Raw genomic sequence first — 24,791 nt, forward strand, 5'->3', positions numbered from 1 at the left:
GTGTAACAGTAGGGTTCCTTTCTGAAAATTTGAAAAAAATGCAAGTAGGAAATGATATTAATTACCACATAAGTAATAAAACTTATTTTCAAATATTTGATTTTTCTTCTTAAACCTGAAAACTAGTAGTTATGACCAAAAAGTTCTAATACATGTATCCTTCTGGAAAGGGTTTATTAACCTTAATAGTATCAAATGAAACATTTTTCCTATATGAAAAATACTGCTTTTCAAAATATCATCCCAATTCGTATTTAAATCAAACCACATGAGCACTCCTGTTTCACCGTATTCATTTCAAGGACACTTATAGGTACACTGTGATAACAATTTTCCAAGGATATCACAGCAGGTTGATTTCCTCAGCTGCACATAACTGCAGTGTTTTTCTTAAAGCTTTGAAATCTTGAATGAGAGGTGGAGCACTAACTGTAGACATTAATATATTAAATTTCTAAGACTTCAAAGAGAGCATAATTAACTCAATGCCACATAATTGCTTCAGGGATGGAAAAAAGATGCAAACAGAATTGATATGCTCATTTTCCACCTCAGCAATTAAATGACAATGCTAAGAGAGAAATTTCTTTTTTTTGAGAACTCCTTCCTTTGACTTTTAAGTGAATATTTCTCTTGAATATTTCAACAACTTTCTATGTCAACTTATAAAATAGAGGAAGAGTGAAGGTGGGAGCTCTTTGGCCAGGATTTCTCCCTTCCACCTCTCCCTCTCTTCAGTGCTTACTGCACCTGTCTGTCTCTTTGACCTCATCATAATCTTTAGTTCCTATGCCTTTCCCATTATTCCAATCCATCAGTTTCTTTCTGGATTTATTTGCCTCTCTACCCATCATGTCATCCACTGTCATTTCTATATCTCTTAGGACTTGACAATCATGTGCCCCTTTGCCTGCTGACGACTTCCTTTACCCATTTCAAACTGTGATGGTCCCCATCATCCACTATCAGCACCAGCTGCAAAAATGCTGAACAGCACTGGAGGAAGCTAGAGAATAATATTGATTAGATCTTAGGAGGCCTTGAATTTCTTCAACTGTAAATTTGGAACTTGGACAAAATGTTACATGTTGTACTTTCCAAATCTGGAAATACATATTTCTAGATATATTATTTCTCCAAAAAAAATTATAACCTTGGTTCTTTAAGGTATCTTCTGTCTGTTAATGTCTAAAAATTTGAAAGAACATCCTGGCACTTCCAACTGAAGAAAAGTCAAAGGGAATCACCCCCCAAACCTCAGTAAAACATAAGGGACTGAACAGCTTAGACACTAACAACCATGAGGAGAAAGAGACAGAAGCCATCAGAAAAGTCTTTTTAAATAAATGACTGAAAAAAGAAGATCGATGAAGTAGTGCTATCTCATGAGCCTGGGAGAGAAGAAATCATCCTAAGGGGCAGCAACTGAGCAGAGGACTGTCTCCTGCCAAGTCCTAGAAATTTTGATGCTTGGAAATACCAAGCCAAAGGGCCAGTGGGAAGGAAGTGGGGAACTAAAAAGTACAGGAGTACCGTTATGTTCTATAAATTTCTGTGAACACTGCATTAGTAAACACTGACCTGTTGTTCTGAGGGGTTATAGAGAGTTTGGGTCTTGCAAGCCTCCTGTTTTATTTATTTATTTATTTTTTTGGTCTTTTTGCTATTTCTTGGGCCGCTCCCGCGGCATATGGAGGTTCCCAGGCTAGGGGTCTAATCGGAGCCGTAGCCACCAGCCTATGCCAGAGCCACAGCAACGTGGGATCCGAGCCGCGTCTGCAACCTACACCACAGCTCACGGCAACGCCAGATCATTAACCCACTGAGCAAGGGCAGGGACCGAACCTGCGACCTCCTGGTTCCTAGTCGGATTCGTTAACCACTGCGCCACGACGGGAACTCCTGTTTTATGCATGTTTCTATTTCAAGTCACCTTATATACTATCTATTGCTGTGTCTTAGGCCATTCTAGTTGCTATAACAAAAGACACCAGATTAGGTGGTTTATAAACAACTGAAACATATTTCTCATAGTTCTGGAGGCTGGAATTCCAGGATCAGGGTGCCAGCACAGTTGGCTAAGGACCCTCTTCCAACTGAAGATCTCCTCTTTTATTTTTACCTGGTAGAAGAGGTGGGTCTGTTTAGCATTTAGAATAGCACTAATCCCATTCACAAGGGCTCCACCCTCATAAATTAAGCACCTTTCAAAGGTTCCACCTCCTGAGACCACACATTGTGCATGGATTTCAACACACAACTTTAGAAGGACACAAACTTTCAAACAAACCATGTTGATTCATTAGCATTAAATTCATGGCTCATGGACTTGGAGAAAAGACTTGTGGCTGCCTGATGGGAGGGGGAGGGAGTGGGAGGGATTGGGAGCTTGGGTTTATCAGATACAACTTAGAATAGATTTACAAGGAGATCCTGCTGAGTAGCATTGAGAACTTTGTCTAGATACTCACGTTGCAACAGAACAAAGGGTGGGGGAAAAAATGTAATTGTAATGTATACATGTAAGGATAACTTGATCCCCTTGCTGTACAGTGGGAAAAAATAAATAAATAAATAAATTCACGGCCAATGGCAGTACAACTCATGCCCAAATGAAACTTATCTGACATAAGCATTTTTTTTTAGGAAAACACACCACAGCCTTCTTGTTCTCAGGAACACTGGACACTGTGTCTACTTAGTGCCATTTTGCAAAAATGCACAAATGGCACTAAATAGACTGTAAAAAAAAAAAAACTTTATACAGTATAAAAGCTGAAACAAGCATGCAGAACAAAGATTTATTTGACCTTAGCTGATAATATGAGCTTACTGGTCAACTCAAAATTCCCACAGTTCTGCAAATTTCTGTGAGTGACTGTGAAAGCATCTCTAATATTGATTTGGGAGTTTCAAATACATTATCTTTGCCTTTTTTTTTTTTTTTTTTTTTTTTTGTCTTTTCTAGGGCTGTACCCATGGCATTGTGGAAGTTCCCAGGCTAGGGGTCCAACTGGAGCTGTAGCTGCCAGCCTATGCCAGAGCCTCAGCAATGCGGGATCCAAGCTGTGTCTGTGACCTACACCACAGCTCACAGCAACACCACAGCTCAGGGCAACACCGGATCCTCAACCCATTGAGTGAGGCCAGGGATTGAACCTGCAACCTCATGGTTCCTAGTTGGATTCGTTAACCACTGGGCCATGACGGGAACTCCTCAAATAAATTTTAGTGAGTGAATTCAGAATACAGAATCAGCAAATAAAGTGTACAGACTGCACTCCTCGTCTGTGCAAAACATCCTTGTCATTCATTCTTTTGCAAAATTAAGTAATTAATTAATCAATACATTGGTATTATTATCCTAGAAGAAAGACCATACATAAACACACATAGAAAATCTAGCATTATCTTCAGTAAAACAACAGAATCCCATTTACTCAATCTAAATGGACGCTTTTGGGCAAGCCAAAAACCCGTCTTTGTATGCATAGCTTTTAATCAACTCGTTGATTCATTCTTAAATACTAACGTCAATCTAGGATCATGAAACATTTAAAAACAACTGCAATGTGAAAAATACCAAGATAAAACAAGAAAAGCATTAGCTTAGAAAAGACAGAAATAACTTATGAAAGTAGGAGAACCTGCAATGCAATACTACTCAGTCATAAAAAAGAACAAAATAATGCCACTTGCAGCAACATGGATGGAACTAGAGATTCTCATACTAAGTGAAGTAAGTCAGAAAGAGAAAGACAAATACCATAGGATATCACTTATATTTGGAATCTAATATATGGCACAAATGAACCTTTCCACAGAAAAGAAAATCATGGACATGGAGAACAGATTTGTGGTTGCCAAGGGGGACAGGGAGGGAGTGGGATGGATGGGAATTTGGGGTTAATAGATGCAAAGTATTGCCTTTGGAATGGAGACACAAGGAGATCCTGCTGTATAGCACTGGGAACTATATCTAGTCACTTATGATGGAGCATGATAATGTGAGAAAAAAGAATGTATACATGTATGTGTGACTGTGTCACCTTGCTGTACAAGAGAAAATTGACAGAATACTTTAAACCAGCTATAGTGGAAAAAATAAAAATAATTATAAAAAATTATCAGTAAATTTTGAGAAATTAAATATTTTATTTGTTAAGAGAAGAAAAGGCTCACCCAACATGGAGTCAAATGGGTTGTAACACAGAAACATAATTGTGAAATTTTATTTTTTTAATTTACTTTTAAAATTTAATTTTATTGGGGTATAGTTGATTTACAATGTTGTATTAGTTTCAAAGTGAATCATGAAATTTTAAAAACATTGAAGATAAAGTTCCTAAAAGATTTAAGGTGCAAAAAATAAACCACCTTCAAATAAATAAGGATCAGACATCCACTGAATTTCTTATCAGCTGTCAGATGAGTGCCAGATAAATTAACACTACTGATGGTCTAAGGTAAATAATTTTTATTATTTATTCATTTGTTTATTTTTATTTTGGTCATGCCCATGGCATGAAGTTCCCAGGCCAGGGATCAAACCCATGCCACAGAAGTGACCCAAGCTGCTACAATTGACAATGCCTGATTTTTAACCCACTTAGCCACAAGCGAACACCAAATGATTTTTAACCTAGGGATTTATAACCAACCACCTTATTCATGAAGGAGGAAGTTAGAGTAAATACATTTTTATAAATGAATAAAATAATCTCATAAATAAAAAATTTCTACTTTCCATATATCCTTTCATAGGAATTTACTTGAGTGTATTCTCTTGCAAAACAGGAAACTAAGAAACTAGAGGATATGGGATCCAGAAATTCATGGATCTGACCCAAATGAGTGATGAAGAAAATGCCATAAATAGGACAGGAGAGCAAGTGCTCTGGGAGGGGAGGCTGCAGGCAGGAAACAGGGATTTTGGAGATTTGCTACTAAAGACAGGGATTTAGAATTTATGTAATTAACAAAGATAAAAATAAAGAACAAAGTAAGCAAAGTAATAACTCAAAAAAAATCTTGAAGTTCAGTGAGAAAAAAACTCCACATAATCATATCTTACAACTTTTTTTATGCAGTGCAAAATATTTATACTGATAAAAATATAATAAGTACATTCATAGATTTCCAGTCTATAGAACCAACCTGAAAGACACAAAAGATTTACCTCTAGATACAGAGCAGGAAATATACTCTAACATAACCAGTATAAAAGTAAAGCAGTGGATTGTGGAAGCTGGGAGGTAGAAGAGCAGAAAAATGCGGAAAGAACCTTAAGGGACCTTGTATTCTCTGCAGCAGATAGAACAGAAGTGAAGGTACAGCTGTTATTTAGAGGCATTTAAAAGTGTGTTATGTTGAGAAGAGGTGTGAGCATTGGTGAAGTAAATGAACTAAATCTTTATCTATCTTATCAGAAAGGAAAAAAGAGACAAAATAATAAATCAACTTGTAATACTCACCAGAGTAAATAAAAATAGCAAAACTAAAAAGCTAAGAGTGACTCTATATGTCAATGAAATATTATTCAGCTATTAAAAGTTACAAGGAACACTTCATACTTCCCACTGGAATGAGCTTCTTTTTTTTTCTTTTTGTCTTTTTTTGCTATTTCTTGGGCCGCTCCTGCGGCATATGGAGGTTCCCAGGCTAGGGGTCTAATCGGAGGTGTAGCCTCTGGCCTACGCCAGAGCCACAGCAACACAGGATCTGAGCCGCGTCTGCAACCTACACCACAGCTCACAGCAACGCCGGATCATTAACCCACTGAGCAAGGGCAAGGACCGAACCCGAACCTCATGGTTCCTAGTCGGATTTGTTAACCACTGCGCCACGACGGGAACTCCTGGAATGAGCTTCTAGACATTACTAAATAACAAAAATCCAGGCATAGCACCACAGCACAAATTCACCACTCTTGTGTAAGGAAGAGTTAGATGCATGTGTGCATGTATATCTGCTTATATATATGTATATGTGTAGCTAATATACCTGTAATGCTACATGAGACACTTTGCCTCCTAAAAAGAAAATCAGATCCTTAAGGAACAATAACAGGTTATCCTTTTAGACCTTTTAAATTTTGAACCAAGTGAATGCATAGAGAATTCTAAAAGTAAATATCAATTGAATTTTAAACATTAATATTAAGTATTTCTGGAATTCCCGTTGTGGCTCAGTGGTAACAAACCTGACTAGTATCCATGAGGATGCGGATTCGATCCCTGGCTTTGTTCAGTGGGTTAAGGATCTAGTGTTGCCATAAGCTGTGGTATATGTCGCAGATGTCTCGGATCCTGTGTGGCTGGGGTACAGGCCGGCAGCTGCAGCTCTGATTTGACCCCTACCCTGGGAAACTCCCTATGCCACAGGTATGGCCCGAAAAAGCAAAGAATAAATAAATAAAGTATTTCGGAAAAGAATAACTAGAGAGAGAAAGCGCATCCTCTCCCTAATATATTTTTATTCATTTTGCAGGATTTTGGTAAAGGAAATTCTCTGTGAAACCTTCCTGACGCCAGCCAAAGTTTCTGCAGTTAGTCAGTTCTCCTATAGGGTTCCAGAGCTCCATTTACTCATTGTTACTACTGTCTTTTTCTTTCACAGTTTATTATTTAGTTACCCACTTGCCTCCTCCACTAGACTAAGTGATCCTCTAATTCAGGAACTATCCTGTGTCTCCAGACTTCTGGAGCCGCTTGCCTTTTGAATTTGGTGCTGCTTGCCTTTTGAATGAACTGCATCTAGAACTTAAGGGGTCAGCCTACTCTCTAAGTGGGCAAATGCTCCTATAACTCTTGGGAGAGCAGAAGCAAGCTGTGAAGTGTCTGACACCAGCCAGTTAAGCAAGAGGAACCACTGCACAGGTCAGAGAAGAGTATAGCCGGCTGAGGATGGGGAAGAGGGGGTGGGTTCACTTTCTTTCTGTCATCCCTACTCACTGCTTGGAGCTGAAAAATAAACTTGGCTTATAATTTAGAGACATAAAATCAGAAAAGCAAAGTGAGTCAGGGAAGAAATGATGACTGGTAAATAAAGGGAGATAAGTCTCTTAGGACAATCACAAACACAGATTCTTAAGCATTTGCAAAAAAAGATGGAAGCAGTAGATTATTACAAGTATCAAAGTTCAGAGTCACGGATGGGGCCATAGCATATGCTACATGTTAGGTATGTGCTCTGTGCTGGAAAAAGTGATCTAGAAGTTACCATTTCTTAAGCATCTACTAGGTGCCACCTGCCAGCCCCCCAACCATCCCTTTAAGGCTTATTATACCTCATTAATCTGCATTACAAATATACTATGTTAAAATCAACAATTATTCCACTTTACTGATGACAAAATGTGGGCTCAAAAATGTTAAATAACTTGTTGATATCATGTGACCAGAAAGTGGCTGAGATGGACCAGTACTTATCTTTTAAATCCTATTTCTTTTTTGGAAATTCCTACCAAGTCTAGTTCAAATGCCCCTTTTCAATGAAGCTCTCTCTGATCTTTCCTACCAAATGACTACAGAGGCTTCAACTTTACTTATTATAATTTTAATATTCTAATTTATATTACATGCTTTTGTATATTTCCCTTCAATTTTCTAGCAGATTTTGTGTTTCTTGAAGGAAAGAACAAACTCCTGTAAAACTGGAAGTATTCTACTGGGGAAAAATCCAGTGGTTCAATGAGACTCTTCAAGTCATTTGCTAGACTTGGAAAGGTAAAAGCTTTATATTTGTCCTTAAACTGCATAGCAAAAGTTTTCTATTTTAAAAATGTATTACTGATATGGTTCCAAAAGTTTTATTCTTCTTAGTGATTTATATTCTACTTCAAGATACCACACATTATAGAGTGTCAAAGAACTTCTAACACATTCCTAATTTGGAGACTTTACAGCAGTAATTTGGGAGCTAAAGTAAGCATAATGAGAAGTGAAGAAAAAGGTATTAGTTAAATAAATTCATGCAAAAATTTTAAACTAATAATAAAACTCATCTGAAAGTATGTAAATGTCATGACCAGTCCTGGTACTATATAAAATTAAAAAATGTGAAGTAAGGCAAAAATGACTTGATAATAAGCTTTCATAAGGTAACAGAAAAGATTTTAGAATAGAGAGTTCAAAAAAAAAAATCCTAATTGTATTTTCACAAAGTTTCAGAGCTTCTAGCCAAATGAACCAATACAATTAAAACTTTTAGGATCCAGCATAAGATGTATAGCGGTCATCATTTTGCAGAGTTTTAGACAGTTTTAACTATTTGTCTTGGGAGAGTTTACAGAGCAGAAGTACGGTAATATTGGTAATATGTTTTTGTAAAAGTAATCATGTTTAGGCGACTTTCCTCAGAAGTAACATTTTATCTTGCATAAACGTTTTAAGTGTTAGACAACTTATTAAAATCCATTCAGGTAAACAGCACTTTTAAATCCCCATAAGATTTCTTAAAGTCAACTTGGCTATGCGCCTAAATATCTATAAATACAAAGCATTCTTAGCAATTGACTGGATGGTACCGGGTAAATGCGACGAGCAAGGAATTCACCGTGCTATCTCAATTCGCGCTAATGAGAGTTGTGTAGTTACTACAATGCAATGCTCTTCGTTTTCATCTCCTCTGTGGGGTTTATTCCAAAGCATTTAATTTTTACACTTTATTCCCAGCCCATGACAACTCTTACTTACCTCAGTAATGAAGGATTTGGCTGTGGCAGGATTCATAACTAGGATGGCTCGCCTAAGAGTGTCTCGATAGCGATTCAATTCCTCTATCCTCATGGTATCAAAGAGTGTGGTGATCATCTTATTGATGTTGTTTTCTACCTTCTGAAGTGCAACATCCATCCCCTGCTGAGACACTTTGTCCAGAAACTCCTGTATTCCACGGATATCTAGAACATCAAAAGCCCATCGAAATATGAATTATAACACAGAAGGGAGATAAACGCTATAGTGCTTCTATCAGAATAGTTTATTGTTCAATATTGTAGGATGTCTAAAACTATTAATTGAGTAGCTGAAGAAACTCTCAAATGTGTTTAAGGCTGAGTATGATTTAATGTGTTTATGTGAAAAATACAGGGATCATTATTTTTTAAATGAAGGACTCTCCAACTGAGCATTCTTAATTATCTCACCTTTGGAACATGTTAGAACAAGGTGGAGGGAAATGGGTGGGGAAGAGCCTTGCTTCCTTAAAAGAAAGGTGAGAGGGGAAAGTACATTCCTCATTTTTCCTCAGCATTAAAGAGTGATAGAGTGATATTAACCCCAGGAAAAACATGAATATCATTAATGGCTGATAAACCAGAATCAAGATGACTACCATTTCTTAAAATGGGCAACAATGTCATTAAACTTGGCATTTTCAACCTAAAGAGAGATTTGAGATGTTACCTTCAATGGGTCTCAGGTCATTTAGGCCACAAATGAAACAGCTGGATTTTTGACAATTTTATGGGTATGACCTCCTTAGCTCAAATCTAGTTAGAGATTTCCTTTTTTTTCAGGAACATGGGGAATGTATTTTATGCATAAAACATAAAGTTTAACAAAATATTCACATACCCATTCCAAAATTAGCAAATTTCTGAAAGATAATCAAATTTAAAAAAGTGTTCATTTCATAGAAAGAGGGTAAAATACAGTCTAGAGAAAGTGTTTATAAATTTGTGCTTTGTATATTTAAGTAACAACAAGTCTCTGAAATGTTACAAATATATGTGTATATTTTTCTAGCGCCACATTGGCTGTTTGTTGAAGAAGGGATCTAAACATTGATAAATATGATTGGAAAATGTACCCTGCACAATATTATCTTAATATAGCAGATTTGCTTTGACTATAAAGTACATTTTTTCAGTATATGCCCATTACATAAAGTGTTAACAAGGAAAAAAGAAGAAAAACAACTAGCCGAAGATGGAAGATGAGAAGTGAAAGGAATTTTAGGTTATTTATTACTAATGGATTATATCTCGAAGTTCCTAAATGTACATGACTGCACACACGTAAAATTTACCACTGAAGGATAACAATAAGGTCATGTGTTTTTCAATACATTAGTAATAAAAAGCAACATATAAGCCCATAGAATAAGAAAACGAATCGTCGCAAACTTGGAAACTAACATTTGCTTCTATCCAAAGTTTACATTTACGAAGTTACAAATTAATAATAATAATTTTAAGATGTGCTTTCTTCTTATGGTTAGTTTTGTTTTAAAATAATTACTATAAGTATTATATGTCCAGTTATCTGATGACTCTCAAACTCTTCTGAACAGGTAACTGTATAAATTCTACCTTATTCCCAATTAAATTATAAGCCCAGGATGTCAGCATCACAGCACTTTTAAAAAGAACAAAGCCTCATCTAGAGCAGAACAAGAGATAAAGAGCTGGAATAATAAAGGTATTAGGTACTCATTAAATATCCAGGTCAGAAAGTTCCTAAGGATGTAAGGTATTCAAGCATGGATTAAACAAAGGGTTAGATCTGATGAAATTTTACAGATAGACATGTAACAGGACTATGTTCACACACAAGCAGGCCTTCTCAACTTTTGCTTGTAAATCAGAACCACTTGAAAATCTTATTAAAAATGCAGAAGCCTGGGCCCCACCCCCAGAACCAATGTGTCTTTAAAATATGTTTCAGAGCAGATCCTTGCTTCTGAATTGTAAGCTGTTGTTTCTGTTTGAATCAATTAAATGTGCACCCAGATATAAGACAGACAAAACCAAAAAATACATCGAAATAAACAGATATTCAGAAAATAGAGTCCGGCCAGAGCATAAAGTTCTAGATCATTTATGCTTTTAACTTTGAGAAACAAAAATTGTTTCCAAAAAATTGCTGAGTACAATAATCCATGCTGTGTGCTCACAGTACAACAGTGAGTATAACCTTCCCCACACTGAAACGGACAATGAACGAGTAAACGAATATGTCAAATTCATGATAAGCCCTGGGAAGGAAACGAGACTGTGTTGGTAGATCATGACCGCCTGGGAGGAGGACCTGTTTCAGTTGGAATAGTCGGGAAGTTTTCTCCAGAAAAACTGGTAGTGAAACTGTGATCTAAAGGGTGAGAAGACATGGTCCAGGCAGACAGGATAAGAGAACAGCAGCACGGAAGATGCCCGGGGCTGTGAAGACCTTGTGTTTGAAGCACCTACAGGAATCCTACTTGGCTGCAGCCCAGCTGGTGAAGGGGAGGGTTAGAGGGAGGTGGAGCTGTATGGAGAAAGAAGGTCAGATCCTGTGGATCCTGGGGAGACACAGAAAGAGATTTTGATTTTATCCTAAATACAGCTTTAATCTCTTGAAAGTTTTAAGCAGAGGATCTGACTAAGTAGATGATGGGCTACGTGTGCAGAATAAAAAGCAGTCTGAGCGTGATTTAGATAGTGTGATTCAAACTCACCTTGTAAGTGATTTTCCCTTCATTTAAAACAGTATGATCTTTTTCAGCCTTTATGTTTGACCAGAAATTAAGTAATTATATGTTTTGGTATTCGGCCAGAAAAGTGATGTGATAAAAGATTGCTATTATCCCTCTGCTTCCCTAGTCTGCGATTCTGGCTATCACTGCCTAGATAAGTGATTGTAAAAGTTTTGAAAAATTTTCTAATCCGTAAATGAAGACGTACTTATCTTATAGATGTCTTAAGAGATTACTTAATGAGGGTGGTAGTGTGTGTGCCTGCCTGGGAAATCTGTATAGGGTCTAACACATGGTAGGTGCAATTATTGTTAATAGTTCACAATTGCTCGTTAAGGGACCATCCACTCCTCCCCCCACCAATAGAACAGAATTGCCTAAAATTTACTGATGGCTAGCTACCCACAAGAGCAAGCATAATGTTTGGACCCTTGGAATGCAGGAATTAAATAAACAATAATAGTTTCCCTTATTCGAGAATAACACCAAACACTCATGATATACAGTAATTCTAAGTTTGACGTGAGAAGAATCTGAATCACACTGTCTATTAGCTGTGCTGTGAAAAAGTCATTAAAAGAGAGAGTGGGCCTTTGACTGTCAGTTCGTGAACATGATCAGCCATCACAATTATTCAGCCACATTATCTGTAAACCTGTTAGCTGGCAAAAAAAAAAAAAAAAAAAAAAAAAAAAAAAAAAAAAAAAAAAGAGTAAAGTGCTACAGGTTAAAGAAATTAAAGAGATAAGAAGTGATGTCTGACTTCATAAAGCTTCCAGGGTTGCGGGTACAACTATACGTCACTTATTCATAACAGAAAGTTAAGGACTAGTTTCAGGAGTTCCCAGGGATTATTAATTCTACTGACCAGATAATTATATAGTGGCAAGTGATGGAAGGCTCATTAAGGAAGTCATTACACAAAGGACTGGACAAAAAAGGGACTTTTTTCCCTGAGCTCTAAAAAGGGACTGGTGGAAGGCAGAATATGACATCCCAAAGATGCCCAAGTCCAACCCCTGGGATCTATGAATAATTTAGGTTACATAAAGAGGAGATAGTGCTCCAGACCACCTCATCTTAAGAGAGGGAGACAGCTCCTATTACTCTGGTGGGACCAGTGTAATCATAAGATTTTTAAAAATTGAAAGAAGGAGGCAAAAGAGGAGAGTCGGGGGGAGATCTGAGAAGACTTTCAGGAAAATTCAGAAATGAATGCTGCTGGCTTTGAGGATGAAGGAAGGAGACCTTGAGAGAAGAAATGTGGATGGTCTCTGGGAAAGGGAAGAGAATGGGAGAATGGGTTCTCCCCAAGAACCTGAAGAAAATAAAAAACAAAACACAGCCTTGCTCACATCTTGATTTTAGCCCATTGGATCCCATGTCAGCAGATGTCTAACCTACAGAACTGTAAAGTAATAATTTGTATTGTTTAAGCCTCTAAATTTGTGATCCTTTGTTACACCAGCAATTGAAAACTAATAGAGAAGTATGGCTTAGGCCTTTGGCTGGCAGTTTTCAAATTGTGGTCCACCGAATTTTATTTTAGAAGCATTCAGAGAACCTGTCCAAAAGGAAGATTTCTGAGCCCCACCCCACTCCTATGGAATCAAAAACACTCATGATAAAATCCAAAAATTAGCCGCTGAATGATTTTTAAGAAACTGGTTTGGGAACCAAAGCTCCAATTTTTTAACTTTCTGTCACAGACTCCTCCAAGAAAATCATGAAAATTATGGATCCCAAACATGTAAAGGTACGTATCCAAAATATTCTGCACACTGCCTAGGTCACGGTCTCTTGGTCTCATCTGCTTGCTTCCCTTAAGGGTAGTTACTGGAAAACCTGAACAAGTCTAGCCACAGCTCTTAATGATTATTTTTCTATCCACACGATAAAAGAAGGTATAGATATTCACATATTAACTAGTATTGTATATTACATCTTATTAAATAAATATTTAAAATAAAAATATTTAAAAACTTATATAAATATCTTTCCTGATAACCTTTGATTACTTTCCCTTGTTATTTAGACTCACTCTAGTTGTTTTTTAGGCCCAAGAAAGAAGATTGGTTTCCCAGGGAAGTGGCCTCTGAGATAGAGATTGAAGGGTGGAAATCTGCTTAGAGGCTGCTCTCGGAGATGACACTGTGTAACCGGGGAAGGGAACAGGATCAGCAAAGAGGGAGCTGTGATACCGGCTCAGTAGAGGACTGCACAGAGCACCGGCAGTGGCATGGCCTTCAGATTCCTCCACGTAAGGGCTGGCAGGAGGGGCTTTATAAGTCCACATGAACTTTGGTCCAGGGCTCTCTGCAGCTGAGGGCATTTGGGTGGCATAGGACAGAATGCATCTGGAGCTTTTCCTTCTATTTATGGAGTCAAAGGTTACTCTTTTGATTTTCAGGGTCATTTGACACGAGAAGTCCTGATAAGTCCTTTTTAGTCAGTACTGTATCTTTCTTTCTTTTCTTTCCTTTTTGTCTCTTGTCTTTTAAAAGCTGTACCTGCGGCACATGGAGGTTCCCAGGCTAGGGGTCAAATTGGAGCTGTAGCTGGCAGCCTACACTACAGCCACAGCAATGCAGGATCCAAGCCACATCTAAGATCTACACCACAGCTCATGGCAACACTGGATCCTTAACCCACTGAGCGATGTCAGGGATGGAACCTGCGTCCTCATGGATTCTAGTCCGATTCACTTCTGCTGAGCCATGATGGGAACTCCTAATATGACTTTTTATGTAGAGGAAAACACACTATACTTGATGTCAGAAAACCAGGTTTGGATCCTTACTTTGCTACCCACAGAGCCATGTGACCTTAACCAATTTCACAGGTGTTGATGTCTGCTGATTTTACCTTCCCAATATTTATTCTCCTTTATTCAAATGACAAAACCTCATTTTTCACTTAAGAAGCAAACCCAGACACATCTCTGCTCCACATGTGCTCAACCCCCTCCACTCATTGCAGGATGGTCCAGTTTCCCAGGGTGGTCAGCTTAAGCTCTCCACGTCTTTGGCCTAAGTAATTAGTTCGCACATAGTCAAGGGTTCAAACAAAGATTGAAATTTGATATCTGGATAATGAAAAAAAAAAAAAAGGTCTTTCTTTTATCTACAAGTTGTAATGGTGCAGTTTTAGAACTGCAAGAGCCAGAGTATTTAGTGAGAAACTGAGAATGCAGCCAATAAGTGAAGTGAAACAGAAACAAGCTAACTAATTTTTAGACTTCCCAACTACACAAGCCAGTCAAAAAAAAAAAAAAATTACTTTTTCTGTTTACCTAGTTAGAAATGAGCTTCTGCCACTTGCAGGAGAAAGGGTACTGACTGTTACCTAGTCTTTTGATAAGTATCTGTTAGTTTGGTAATGAAGTTGCAGGCACAATTCCTGTTCTTGAGGTACATCCAGTTTGGTGGAGGGAATAAAATGTAAACAAGTAACTGCTTTAATGTGATTAATGCCAATTAAAGAAATATAACAAAGGAATGGAAGCTTAGGAAAAGAAACAACTAACCACATCTTATGCATGCAAATATAAAATTATATCACCTAATTACTAGGTTATTCTAATAAATGGAAATAAGGTGTATGAAATATTAAAGCAGTTTGTCAACTGCAAATTTCAATGCAATTTATACTTTCATTATAGGACTTTATTAATCCAGTCAAAAAAGTCTCACTTTTCTTAATTTTCTTCTGCTGTCTTTTTCTATGTAAAAATGGAAAACAAAAAATTATACTTAAGACTAAAAGTTGATCTAGGTAATATCTTTAGAACTGGATATTCTAGCAACCAGAAATTTCTATATCTGATTAATGTTAACCTACTTAGACCAACTTCCCACAACTCTCCAGGAGGTGGTCTCTGATTGAACCACAGTGATTTGTTTTATTAAATTGTTTAGAATAATGACTTTATTATGATCACTAATGTAATAATAAATTTAATCTCTCCACTGAAAAATGGCTTGTAATATAAATAGATTAAGGTAGAAAAGTCCCAGGCGATATTAGAATCTAATGTATAAACACATTTCTAAACTGACCCTTGAATGAGTAATATGATATTTTACTGTTCATCCCAAACCGGTAGCCAGCATCCAAACAGATTTCTTTTGGAATCTCCATGTGCCAAGGCACTGTGAGAGGTACTTGAAAGACAATATTGAACAAGACAATCCCTGCCCTCAGTGAGTTTGTTATCTACACATCTGATGATAAATAGACTCTAAAACAGACAGGAGAATTTTACATTACTACAAATTTTCCCAGCTGTAATTGCAACTTAAATTTATTGGCATTGTCTGGAGTATATCAAACAGTAATTCTCGGTCTGATCAATATATTCAAATATCACCTTTAAAATACTAAATTTGGAAGGAAAAGAGATTTGTCCCTAAGGCTTTGTAAGTCTGATTTTTTTCCCATCTATTCATCTCCTCCCTTCATTTGAACCGATTAGGCACAATTTAATCATGATGATCACTTAGTGCACTGAAGACCTTACAGGAGACTTCAGCACTGCATTCAGACATTCTTGGTGTTTCTGAAAGTATGACCTAATGCTAAGCTTTAAAGTTAATATTTAGAAATCCGTGACTTATTTTACATAAAAAGAAATACGTTATACTGTTGAACACATGAGATGTATTATTAAGCTGAATGGACTTTCCCAGTATACAAACAACAAAACATATGTATAAACGCCTTGTTTTCTTAGGGAGGAAAAAAAGCCTTTTAGCCATTGAGTGATGTAAAAAAATGTTCAAAAGAAACCTTACTTCAAAAGTAATTTGAGTCACTAATTATTTCCTTATCATTTGTAGCGAATTTAGAAAATAAAGATAATAATGTGCTGTATGAGATCTGGAGGTGACACAGTCCAGCAATAGTGACCTACTGAGATTTTCTATTTGATAAGAACTTATGATTTTAACAGTAGATCATAATGTTTCAGTTCAAAAGTCATTTTTACTGTAATGCAGATCAATATTTTTTACGACATTTTACTGATGAACAAATCCAAAATTGTAGAATATGTCATTTTTGCCTACTTTACATAATATATACTAATGCAAACAAAATAGTTCAATAAGATGCTTGGATTAATTACATGCTTATTGATGTACATTGAAGTAAATGAGAGAATTGAAAGCTGGAAAGTAGCCAAATGAGCAATAAACTGCTTTAAGACTATCTAGAGAGAGAGAGAGTTAATAATATTATAGTCATCAGACACTTGAAAACACCCTCAGGGTAATTATAAACATTTGCAGTAAATTAAGAGGAATGTGTCCATTTTATGGGCCTTGATAAAACCTACACAAAGACTGCATAGAATAAATATTATGATTCCTATGAATGCATTCATTCTGATAGCCATTCAAGGTTCATTTCAAAGAGTTCTACTGTACATACAGCAACTGAGTTGTAAGGAAAGAGTGATATCCTGAAGGGTTCTGCTTAAGTACCTCAGGTCATTCATCTACATACTGACCCTTAATCTGGAATCATTAAATCAGTGTTCATAGAAGGTAGGAGATTCCGTAAATAATCCATTTGTTACTCCTTAAAGTTGAACTTTATTTTTTGCATATGGTATCAAAAAAACTTTCTCTCTTTTTTCTTTTTTGCATATGGTATCAAAAAGTCATCTAGCCGTTTTCATGCTAAGATACCTTATCACCATTTATTATGTACTTTTAGGTCTCTGACTTTCAGAAATATCTACAGTAAAAATTATAGTAGATATTTACATATGGCTAAAAGTCTTATTGTAAAATAAAAAAGACTACTCTGCCATCTTAAGGAAAACATCAGAAAGGCTAAGAATATTTTATAAAATGACCAAAATAAGCAAAAACAAACAAATCAAACCAAGCAAGGATATATTTTAAAAGCAATTAAAAATGATGAATTTTAAAAACAACTATTTATAATTTTAAGCATCTAACATTATGATTTAATGTTAAAAAATAAACTAATCAGATGAAAAATATAATTACTATTTAAGAATTTTTCTTATAAGCAAATTTCTTTCGAAGTGAAAAAGGAAGCACATGTACCCACTTACACATACCATGATGCCCAGAGGGTCATCATGTAACTCAGGCTGGTGACTGAGAGCCCACCATGGCCCTGAACAAGGATGACCACAACACCCAAACAGAGCCTGAAACTTTCAATGTGGTTAAACAGCCATATGTATGATATTGATACATGGACAAAGACAGGAAGGGTCTTTTTTTTTTTTTTTTTTTTTTTAGTATAAGCTGTAAGAACATGCCCATGTCATCTAACTTGAAAATGAAGCAAATGCATGAAATGAAGGAGAGATGAGTTATAGCTAGAAGGGATATCCAACTGCTTTCATTAGGCTCATGTCTCTATGTCATTACTTTCACAAGCTGCTTAGGTCCCTATCGTCATATTGTCCCGAGGCTCCATAACTGGACCCAGAGAATAAATGTACAAATAGATTCATCCCACTATTAGGCTGTGGGACCAATACCTTTTTAGGTAAAGGAAATTAAAGAACCACGATATCTCATTTGATGAAATGAACATCAACCTTAGTGCTTATGTTACTCCTGTAAATCAGTTCTCTTCAGTCCACCCGTCCCTGAAATTCAACTTTTCTTTCAATATTCTCAGAATAGAAAACCCCCATTAAGGCCATCTATATGCTCTTATTCTATTTTGAAGACCCCCTACTCCTAAAACTTTCTGGTTTCTATATATTGTCAGTTCCGAGACTTCTTGATTCTGGAATCTAGCCCCTATCTGGTACATTCAACAAATCCCTTGCTTAGACTTCTCTGATGGTGAGCCTGCCTGGACTGCTTCCAATTGCTTCTAGTGAGCCTTCCTGGATATCATATTCCACCTACTTGACCAAACTTCCTCTCAGAGATTAGGCTGAAAGCATAAACAGCATGCTAAACAAACTGAAGAGGATGAGACACTGGAAGGGTAGGGTGATAAAATGAGTAATATAATAAAGATTTAGCGTAACATTTTTAAAAGGCAGAGATTATTCAAAAACACAAGACAAGTATTTTTTTCATTTTGCTAAAAAGAGGTAAAGTCTCACTTCTCTAAGACAATAAGATAGTGTGTAGCACATTGTGTGTCATCAATAAATGTGTTGATTGTATACAGAAATATTGAAATAGTAGAATAGTCAATAGAGATAAAGACATTTAGAAAGGCGGGACTATCTCAAAAACATATCAAGTTGAAAATTATAAATTGTTCTTGGTCCTTAGGCAGAAGAATGTTAAGTGGGTTCATGGGGTATAATCATTTTCTTGTTGGTAAATGATTACAAGCAAAAGGATTCCATGTGTTATATTATTTCAGAAATGGATACTTTTGTCCAGTGTGTTTTAAGTTTCACATTAGTAAAAGCTTTCGGACAAGTAGAAATATCCACTGTCCATACATGAAAAAGCCTCTTTCAGAATATAATGAGTTCTCTTTTGTTTGGCGAGTTCTGGCAGGGGAAACAATGCTACCAAAGATGCTGAAGAAGACACCTGTTCATATTTCTTGTTTCCAAATGCCTCATCTAGGGACAAATCTGGTTGCATCAGAAACACCAGGGAGGAAGATTAAAATATGTAGGTTGATGGGGCCTAACTTTCAAAAATTCTGATTTCAGGGGTCTGTGATAGAGCTAAGGTATTATTATGATTAAAAAGTTCTTCTAGCTTCCTCCTGTCCACTACATTCAATTCCATCTTTTATCTATGACTCCATAATGGGTAAGTGACCATACTTCAATTATGATATTCAGTTTAAAATTCTGATGGGCAAATTGATTTTTTCTTTTTCTTTACTTTTTTAGTCTTCAGATCACTTAATAAGTTGTTCTGCCTTCTAATATTTTTGCAGAGATATAATTTATCTATAATAAAATAAATAGAACTTACATGTGTAGTTCGAAGAGCATTTGTTGTATTCTAGTGTAACATTTATTGTATTCTACTCAAAACAAGATACTGAATATTTCTATTACCACAGAAGGTTATCTTACATCCTTTTTCACACAATCCACCCCCTGGCCAAGAGATGCACTCTTTTTTTTTTTTTTTTTTTTTTTTTTTTAAGGGCCACAGCAGCTGCAATGCCAGATTCTTAATCCACTGCAGTGCTAGATTCTGAATCCAATGAGTGAGGCCAGGGATTGAACCCACATCCTCATGGATACTAGTCAGGTTCTTAACCCATTAAGCCACAAAGAGAACTCTAAGATGACATTTTCTGATTTGGACCACCAAGATTAGTTTTGTATGCTACTGGTCTTCATATAAATGCAATAAGACAGCATGTACTTCTTTTACTTCAGGCTTCTTTCATTCAAAATTTTGCTTTTGCATATTTCAGTGGTTCATTTCTCTTTACTGCTGAATAGTATACCATTGTAGAGATATACCACAATCTGTTGAACCATTTTCAAAATGATGGGCATCTGAGTTGTTGTTTCCAGTTTGGGAACATAATGAATAATGCTGATATGAGCATTCTTTTTTTGGGGGGTGTGTGGATGCCCATAACAATTGGAAGTTCCCAAACCAGGAATCGGATCTGTGCCACAGCAGTGACCCAAGCCTCAGCAATGACAACACCAGACCCTTAACATGCTAAGCTACCAGGGAACTCCAAGATATGAGCATTCTTGTATCAGATTTATGAGGATACACATCCTCATTTAACTTGGTAAATACCTGATAGTGAAATGAGTAAGTCATGTGGTAGATGCATATTAAAATTTGTCATGAACTGCCAAATGGCTTTCCATAGCAGTTATATATTTTTAAATGCAATCACAAAACAAGAGAGTTTCAGTTTGCCACATTCTTGCCTATATGTAACACTGACGTTCAGCCAATCTAGTAGATAGAGATCATTTGATTTTAATTTGCTTTTATCCACGAACTAAAAATTTTTAGCACTTGTGTTTATCGGCCATTAATATATCTTCTTATATGAATTGTCTGCACAAGGCTTTGTGGTCTCATATTGTTCCTTTGTAGAAGTTTACGTTGTTTGAAACTCTGAGCTCCTTACATAGCCTATGTATTTACATTACATAAGTTTTCCAGATATGTGTATTGGAATTTATCCCCAGTTTGTAGTTTTCCTATTTATTTTCTTAATGATGTCTGATATGAGTGGAAAGTTTCAGTTAGGACAGGCTCATGCTGCTTGCTGTGCCTTGAGTATTAAAGCTCTCTGTCTCTAATCCAGGAGCATAGTGTTTTATGCCAGTATCCATAAAACTGAGGCAGGCTGGTTTCTTGCAACTAGGGTAAAATCTCAGATTCTTCACAGTTCTTGACAGTGTCATATTACAATTCCCAACTGTAAGCAATTCTGGGGAACATAGTTTTTCAACTAGAAGTACTGTCCTCTCAAATAAATTTGGCATTTTGTTAGCAAATTTAAAAGGGGGAATGGTTACTGTATAGGCAGGTGTCTATTTTTGCTCAGGGGTGAGCCTACTTTGACCCAATGATGGTCTTGCTTCCATATTTACAATGATAACCAAACCTTCTGAATTGATATACAGTATTTTTCCTTAATGGTGTTAATATGGTGAAGATCTGCAGGCTTGAAGTCACCTTCTCTCTTTAATAAAAATGATTTTATATATTTCATTTGCAAATCTTTTTTCTTTTTTCTTTCACAGTATCAGAAATTAATCTTATTCTTATTTTTATAGCTTCAAAACGTCCACTGGTTGAAAACAAGGACCCTGGAAGAGATTATTGGTGTCTGGAGTCAGGCTTCTTGGACTTACTTCTGTGTCACCTGACCTCTTATCGCCTCATTTCTTTTTTAAATTTGTAAATGTCATCATCATCATCATCATTATCATCATCATCTACCTCTGAAAGCTAGAAGGAGATAATACCTGTAAAGCACTTAGAACAGAACCTGGATGTAATAAATGTCCTCTATAAGATTATCCCTTATTATATTCTTGGGTGACAGTTAACTGCAAACTCTTTATACCCATTATACATGGTTAGGAATATAGGTGCTGGTCAGACTTTGGAAGGTTCACCACTATACCACCAACACTCACTGGTCAGACTTTAAACCTCAACTCTGATACTTCGTAGCTATGTTTTGTGAAAAAGTTACTCATCAGTTGTTTCTGTTTTTTCTATTTGTAAAATTATGATAATAATGTTATCTACCTTATAGAGCATTTGAGAAGATTCAATGATACAATGTAAAACACTTATTCTAGTGCCTGGCAAATAAAAAGGCTCAGAAATAATATTTTATTATTATTTTTATTGCTGCAAGACTTGGTCACACTTTCTCTCTGTTGGAGTGGCCATCTCTGTTCCTCAAACACTGTGAAAGTTGGGTAGACTTCTGAGAAACAATAATCAAGATCAAAGTTCACCCATGAAGGCTTCTTTGATCATTGCTGCCAAAATTAAACACTTTCTTCATTATACACCACTAGCATTCAGCTTGCATCATTCATGGCACAATACACTATTTTCTCTATTAAGGGAGTCATGTAAATATATTCTCTTTTGCTAATTGTAAGCTTCTTAAAGGTAAAAACTACATTCTGTAAAACTTTTCATCTCATATTTTGCATTTGCACTAAACAAATGAGCTATGAACATTTCCTGAATGACATTTTTACAAGTTCAACACTTCCTCTTTTCAAGCCTTTTAAAAAATGTCTTGACTCAATCAATTCAAATAAAGTTGCACAATTTTTTTCTCTTTTTAGCCACTTATTTTGAATCAGACTTGAATTTTCTTTATTAAAGCAGACTTTTATACTATGTCCTTCCTTAATCATAAACTGCTTAAAAAAAAGTGTTTCTCTAATAAACTAGATAAGAAGCTTAATCTTTTATTAAGTATATTTTTTCTAAGCAAAATATATCTTCAATAACATTTGGCTCCAACAGGCTGCCTGATTCCATCGATGGACAATGCTTAATCCATTCCTTAATGTAAGTAACTCTTGATAAGCAAGATAAAAGTCTAGTGTAATTCCAATGTTTGAACTTAAAACGAAGACATTGATGAATGGATATGTAAATACATGTAGCTCTCTTCAAGGTACAAGGTATTTGGACAGCTTGATGTTTATTTTGGACTCTAGCCCAGTTCTTTACTAGCAAGATTTATTGTGAGTATCAAAGGAAAATTTCCTTTTTTGAACGAGAGTATTACTGGAAATAATTTTAGTAGTACAAGCAGAATACTTTTTCATGAATTATTAAATTAAATAGTAAGTTTCAATCAAGTTTATCATCATAGTAAAGGAAAATGTTTTTTATTATTCCTAAAACAAACACTGCTTCTAACAGAGGAGACAAACTGTGATTATAAAATCTTATTCTTTCAAGGGGAAACTAAAGAAAAAAGAATGAGGAATTTCAGATGTATGTAAATGAGTTTGTGTGACTATGAATTTAGCATACATTAAAAAAATATTTACCTCATCAGTAACTTAAAATGTATTCTCTTATAAGAATTTCCCAATTATAATCCATGTAGGACTTAGAAAAATGATTAGGAATTTTCTTTTCTTGTGGGCATTTATAAAGAAAGAGTAAAATTATCATTTTAATGTTGTAAAGATATCTACAGAAAAATTTACTTATCTGGAGTTCCCATTGTGGCTCAGTGGGTTAAGAACCCCAAATGGTCTGTGAGGATGCTGGTTCAATCCCTGGCCTTGCTCAATGTGTTAAGGATCCAGAGTTGCCACAAGCTGCAGTGTAGGTCGCAGATGCGGCTCAGCTCTGGCGTTGCTGGTGGCTGTGGTGTAGCCTGGCAGCTGCAGCTCCAACTTTGACCCCTCGCCCGGGAAATTCCACACGCCATGGGTGCAGCTATAAAAAGAAAAAAGAAAAAAAAGACTTTATTGTTCTTCATTTTACAAGACTATTTTGATAGGACTCACTAAAAATTGTTTTCTCCCCTTAAAGAAAGATTTAGGGATTGAAAATTCATTATTTCAAATTATGTTTGAGTAGAGGTCATTAGAATACCACTTATGGTTATAAATACCATAGATAATTTGACTGGGGAAAAAACTCTGAAAGGCATACTCAGCATGCTGATTCCAGAGGCAGAGTTTACTATATTCACTAAACAGTCCTATCAGTGAATATTAAATTTGTGTTCCACCCTTACTTTTACTGATGAGCCAACTATTTTTATTTCCTTTTTGTTTATTTTATTCATTTCAGTCTCTTGGTCTTCATTCTATGATCCCTAAATAATATGAATTAAGCAACGAAATAAGGGTTTCCGTCCTAGGGACAAAGGACTATGCTTTTAGACAGTGCCACAGACTTTTGGCTGAAGCCTACCCGTCAAGTTTAACGGAACTCAGCTGCCAAAACCCCATGTGACCTTTGAATATTCAGGGCTAATGTAACTGCCACTTGCTCTCCCTCCGTGGGAGTCCACAGGAGCTCTTCTTTGCTGCTTCCCAGATTTCTGCCAACCTGTTTGTGCTCAGTTCTATTGATGCCATTTTCTGGCCCACTCTTGGGTAACTGCTCTCTTAATATAGTTCACAATGCTGAGTAATTCGTGCAAGAAAACTCTCATTTTAAAATAGTTATTCATAATAAAAATAATTTACACTATAGAGGGTAAATCTTGACTTTTTAAAATAAAAATGTAAAAACTAGGCCCGTCCATACTGAATGAAAAGTTTTTCTGAGACTCCTTAAGGCAAATCTCTAAGGAAACACATGTTTCAAAACATATATTCTTTATCAAAATCTGTTTATTTCCTCTCATTTGCCTATATAGATCTCTACTCCATTTCTTCTCTCCCTAATGGCAAAAATCAGAGGGAAACTATATTTGAAAATCTCTGGGATTAGAAAACAGATAGATTAATTCAGAAAGAAAATATTTAAACCAAAATAATATTATTTTTGCTTACTTTTCTTAATGTATACAATTAAAAATATAGAGACAAAGTGTTTTCTCAAATGATAGAAAATTTAGGCAAACAGTTCTGTGTTTTACCTTAGAAAGTTAAATAAATTATTTTCATACTACTCAGCATTTTTGTGAGATTTTATATTGTAGACAATATGCCAGATAAATATAAAGAAATATTATTTTGATGACCCTCAAAGAATTAAGTACTAAGTAGATATGAAAGTCTAAACAAGGGTATAGGCAAGATACTTCGGATTTGTTTTGAACCAAAAAAATAGAAATGGGCAATTTTTTTTTCAGTGTTCCAAGATCTGTCCAAAATTATTTTTTAAATTATTATATAGAGGTATATATGTTTTTGAAAGGGG

General features: G+C 35.9%; 1 protein-coding gene across 7 annotated transcripts in view; it reads right to left on the minus strand.

Annotated features, from left to right (window-relative positions):
• GRID2 (glutamate ionotropic receptor delta type subunit 2) overlaps positions 1-24,791 on the minus strand; it is a 1,344,144-nt gene that overhangs the window by 640,296 nt on the left and 679,057 nt on the right. For 6 of the 7 annotated variants that reach the window (XM_084973393.1, XM_084973394.1, XM_084973395.1 and 3 more), the window contains one exon: positions 8,697-8,902. In XM_084973393.1, coding sequence (XP_084829519.1) covers positions 8,697-8,902 — 206 coding nt within the window. Of the gene's footprint in view, positions 1-8,696; positions 9,056-24,791 lie in introns of all 7 variants that reach the window. The other variant, XM_084973396.1, reaches the window with a different exon arrangement.

This window comes from Sus scrofa, chromosome 8, assembly GCF_054392235.1.
Source record: "Sus scrofa isolate SSC_HxYL_T2T_F1_AM1 chromosome 8, Sscrofa_HxYL_maternal_Yorkshire_Landrace_v2.0, whole genome shotgun sequence".
In the NCBI taxonomy this organism is placed as follows: Eukaryota; Metazoa; Chordata; class Mammalia; order Artiodactyla; family Suidae; genus Sus; species Sus scrofa.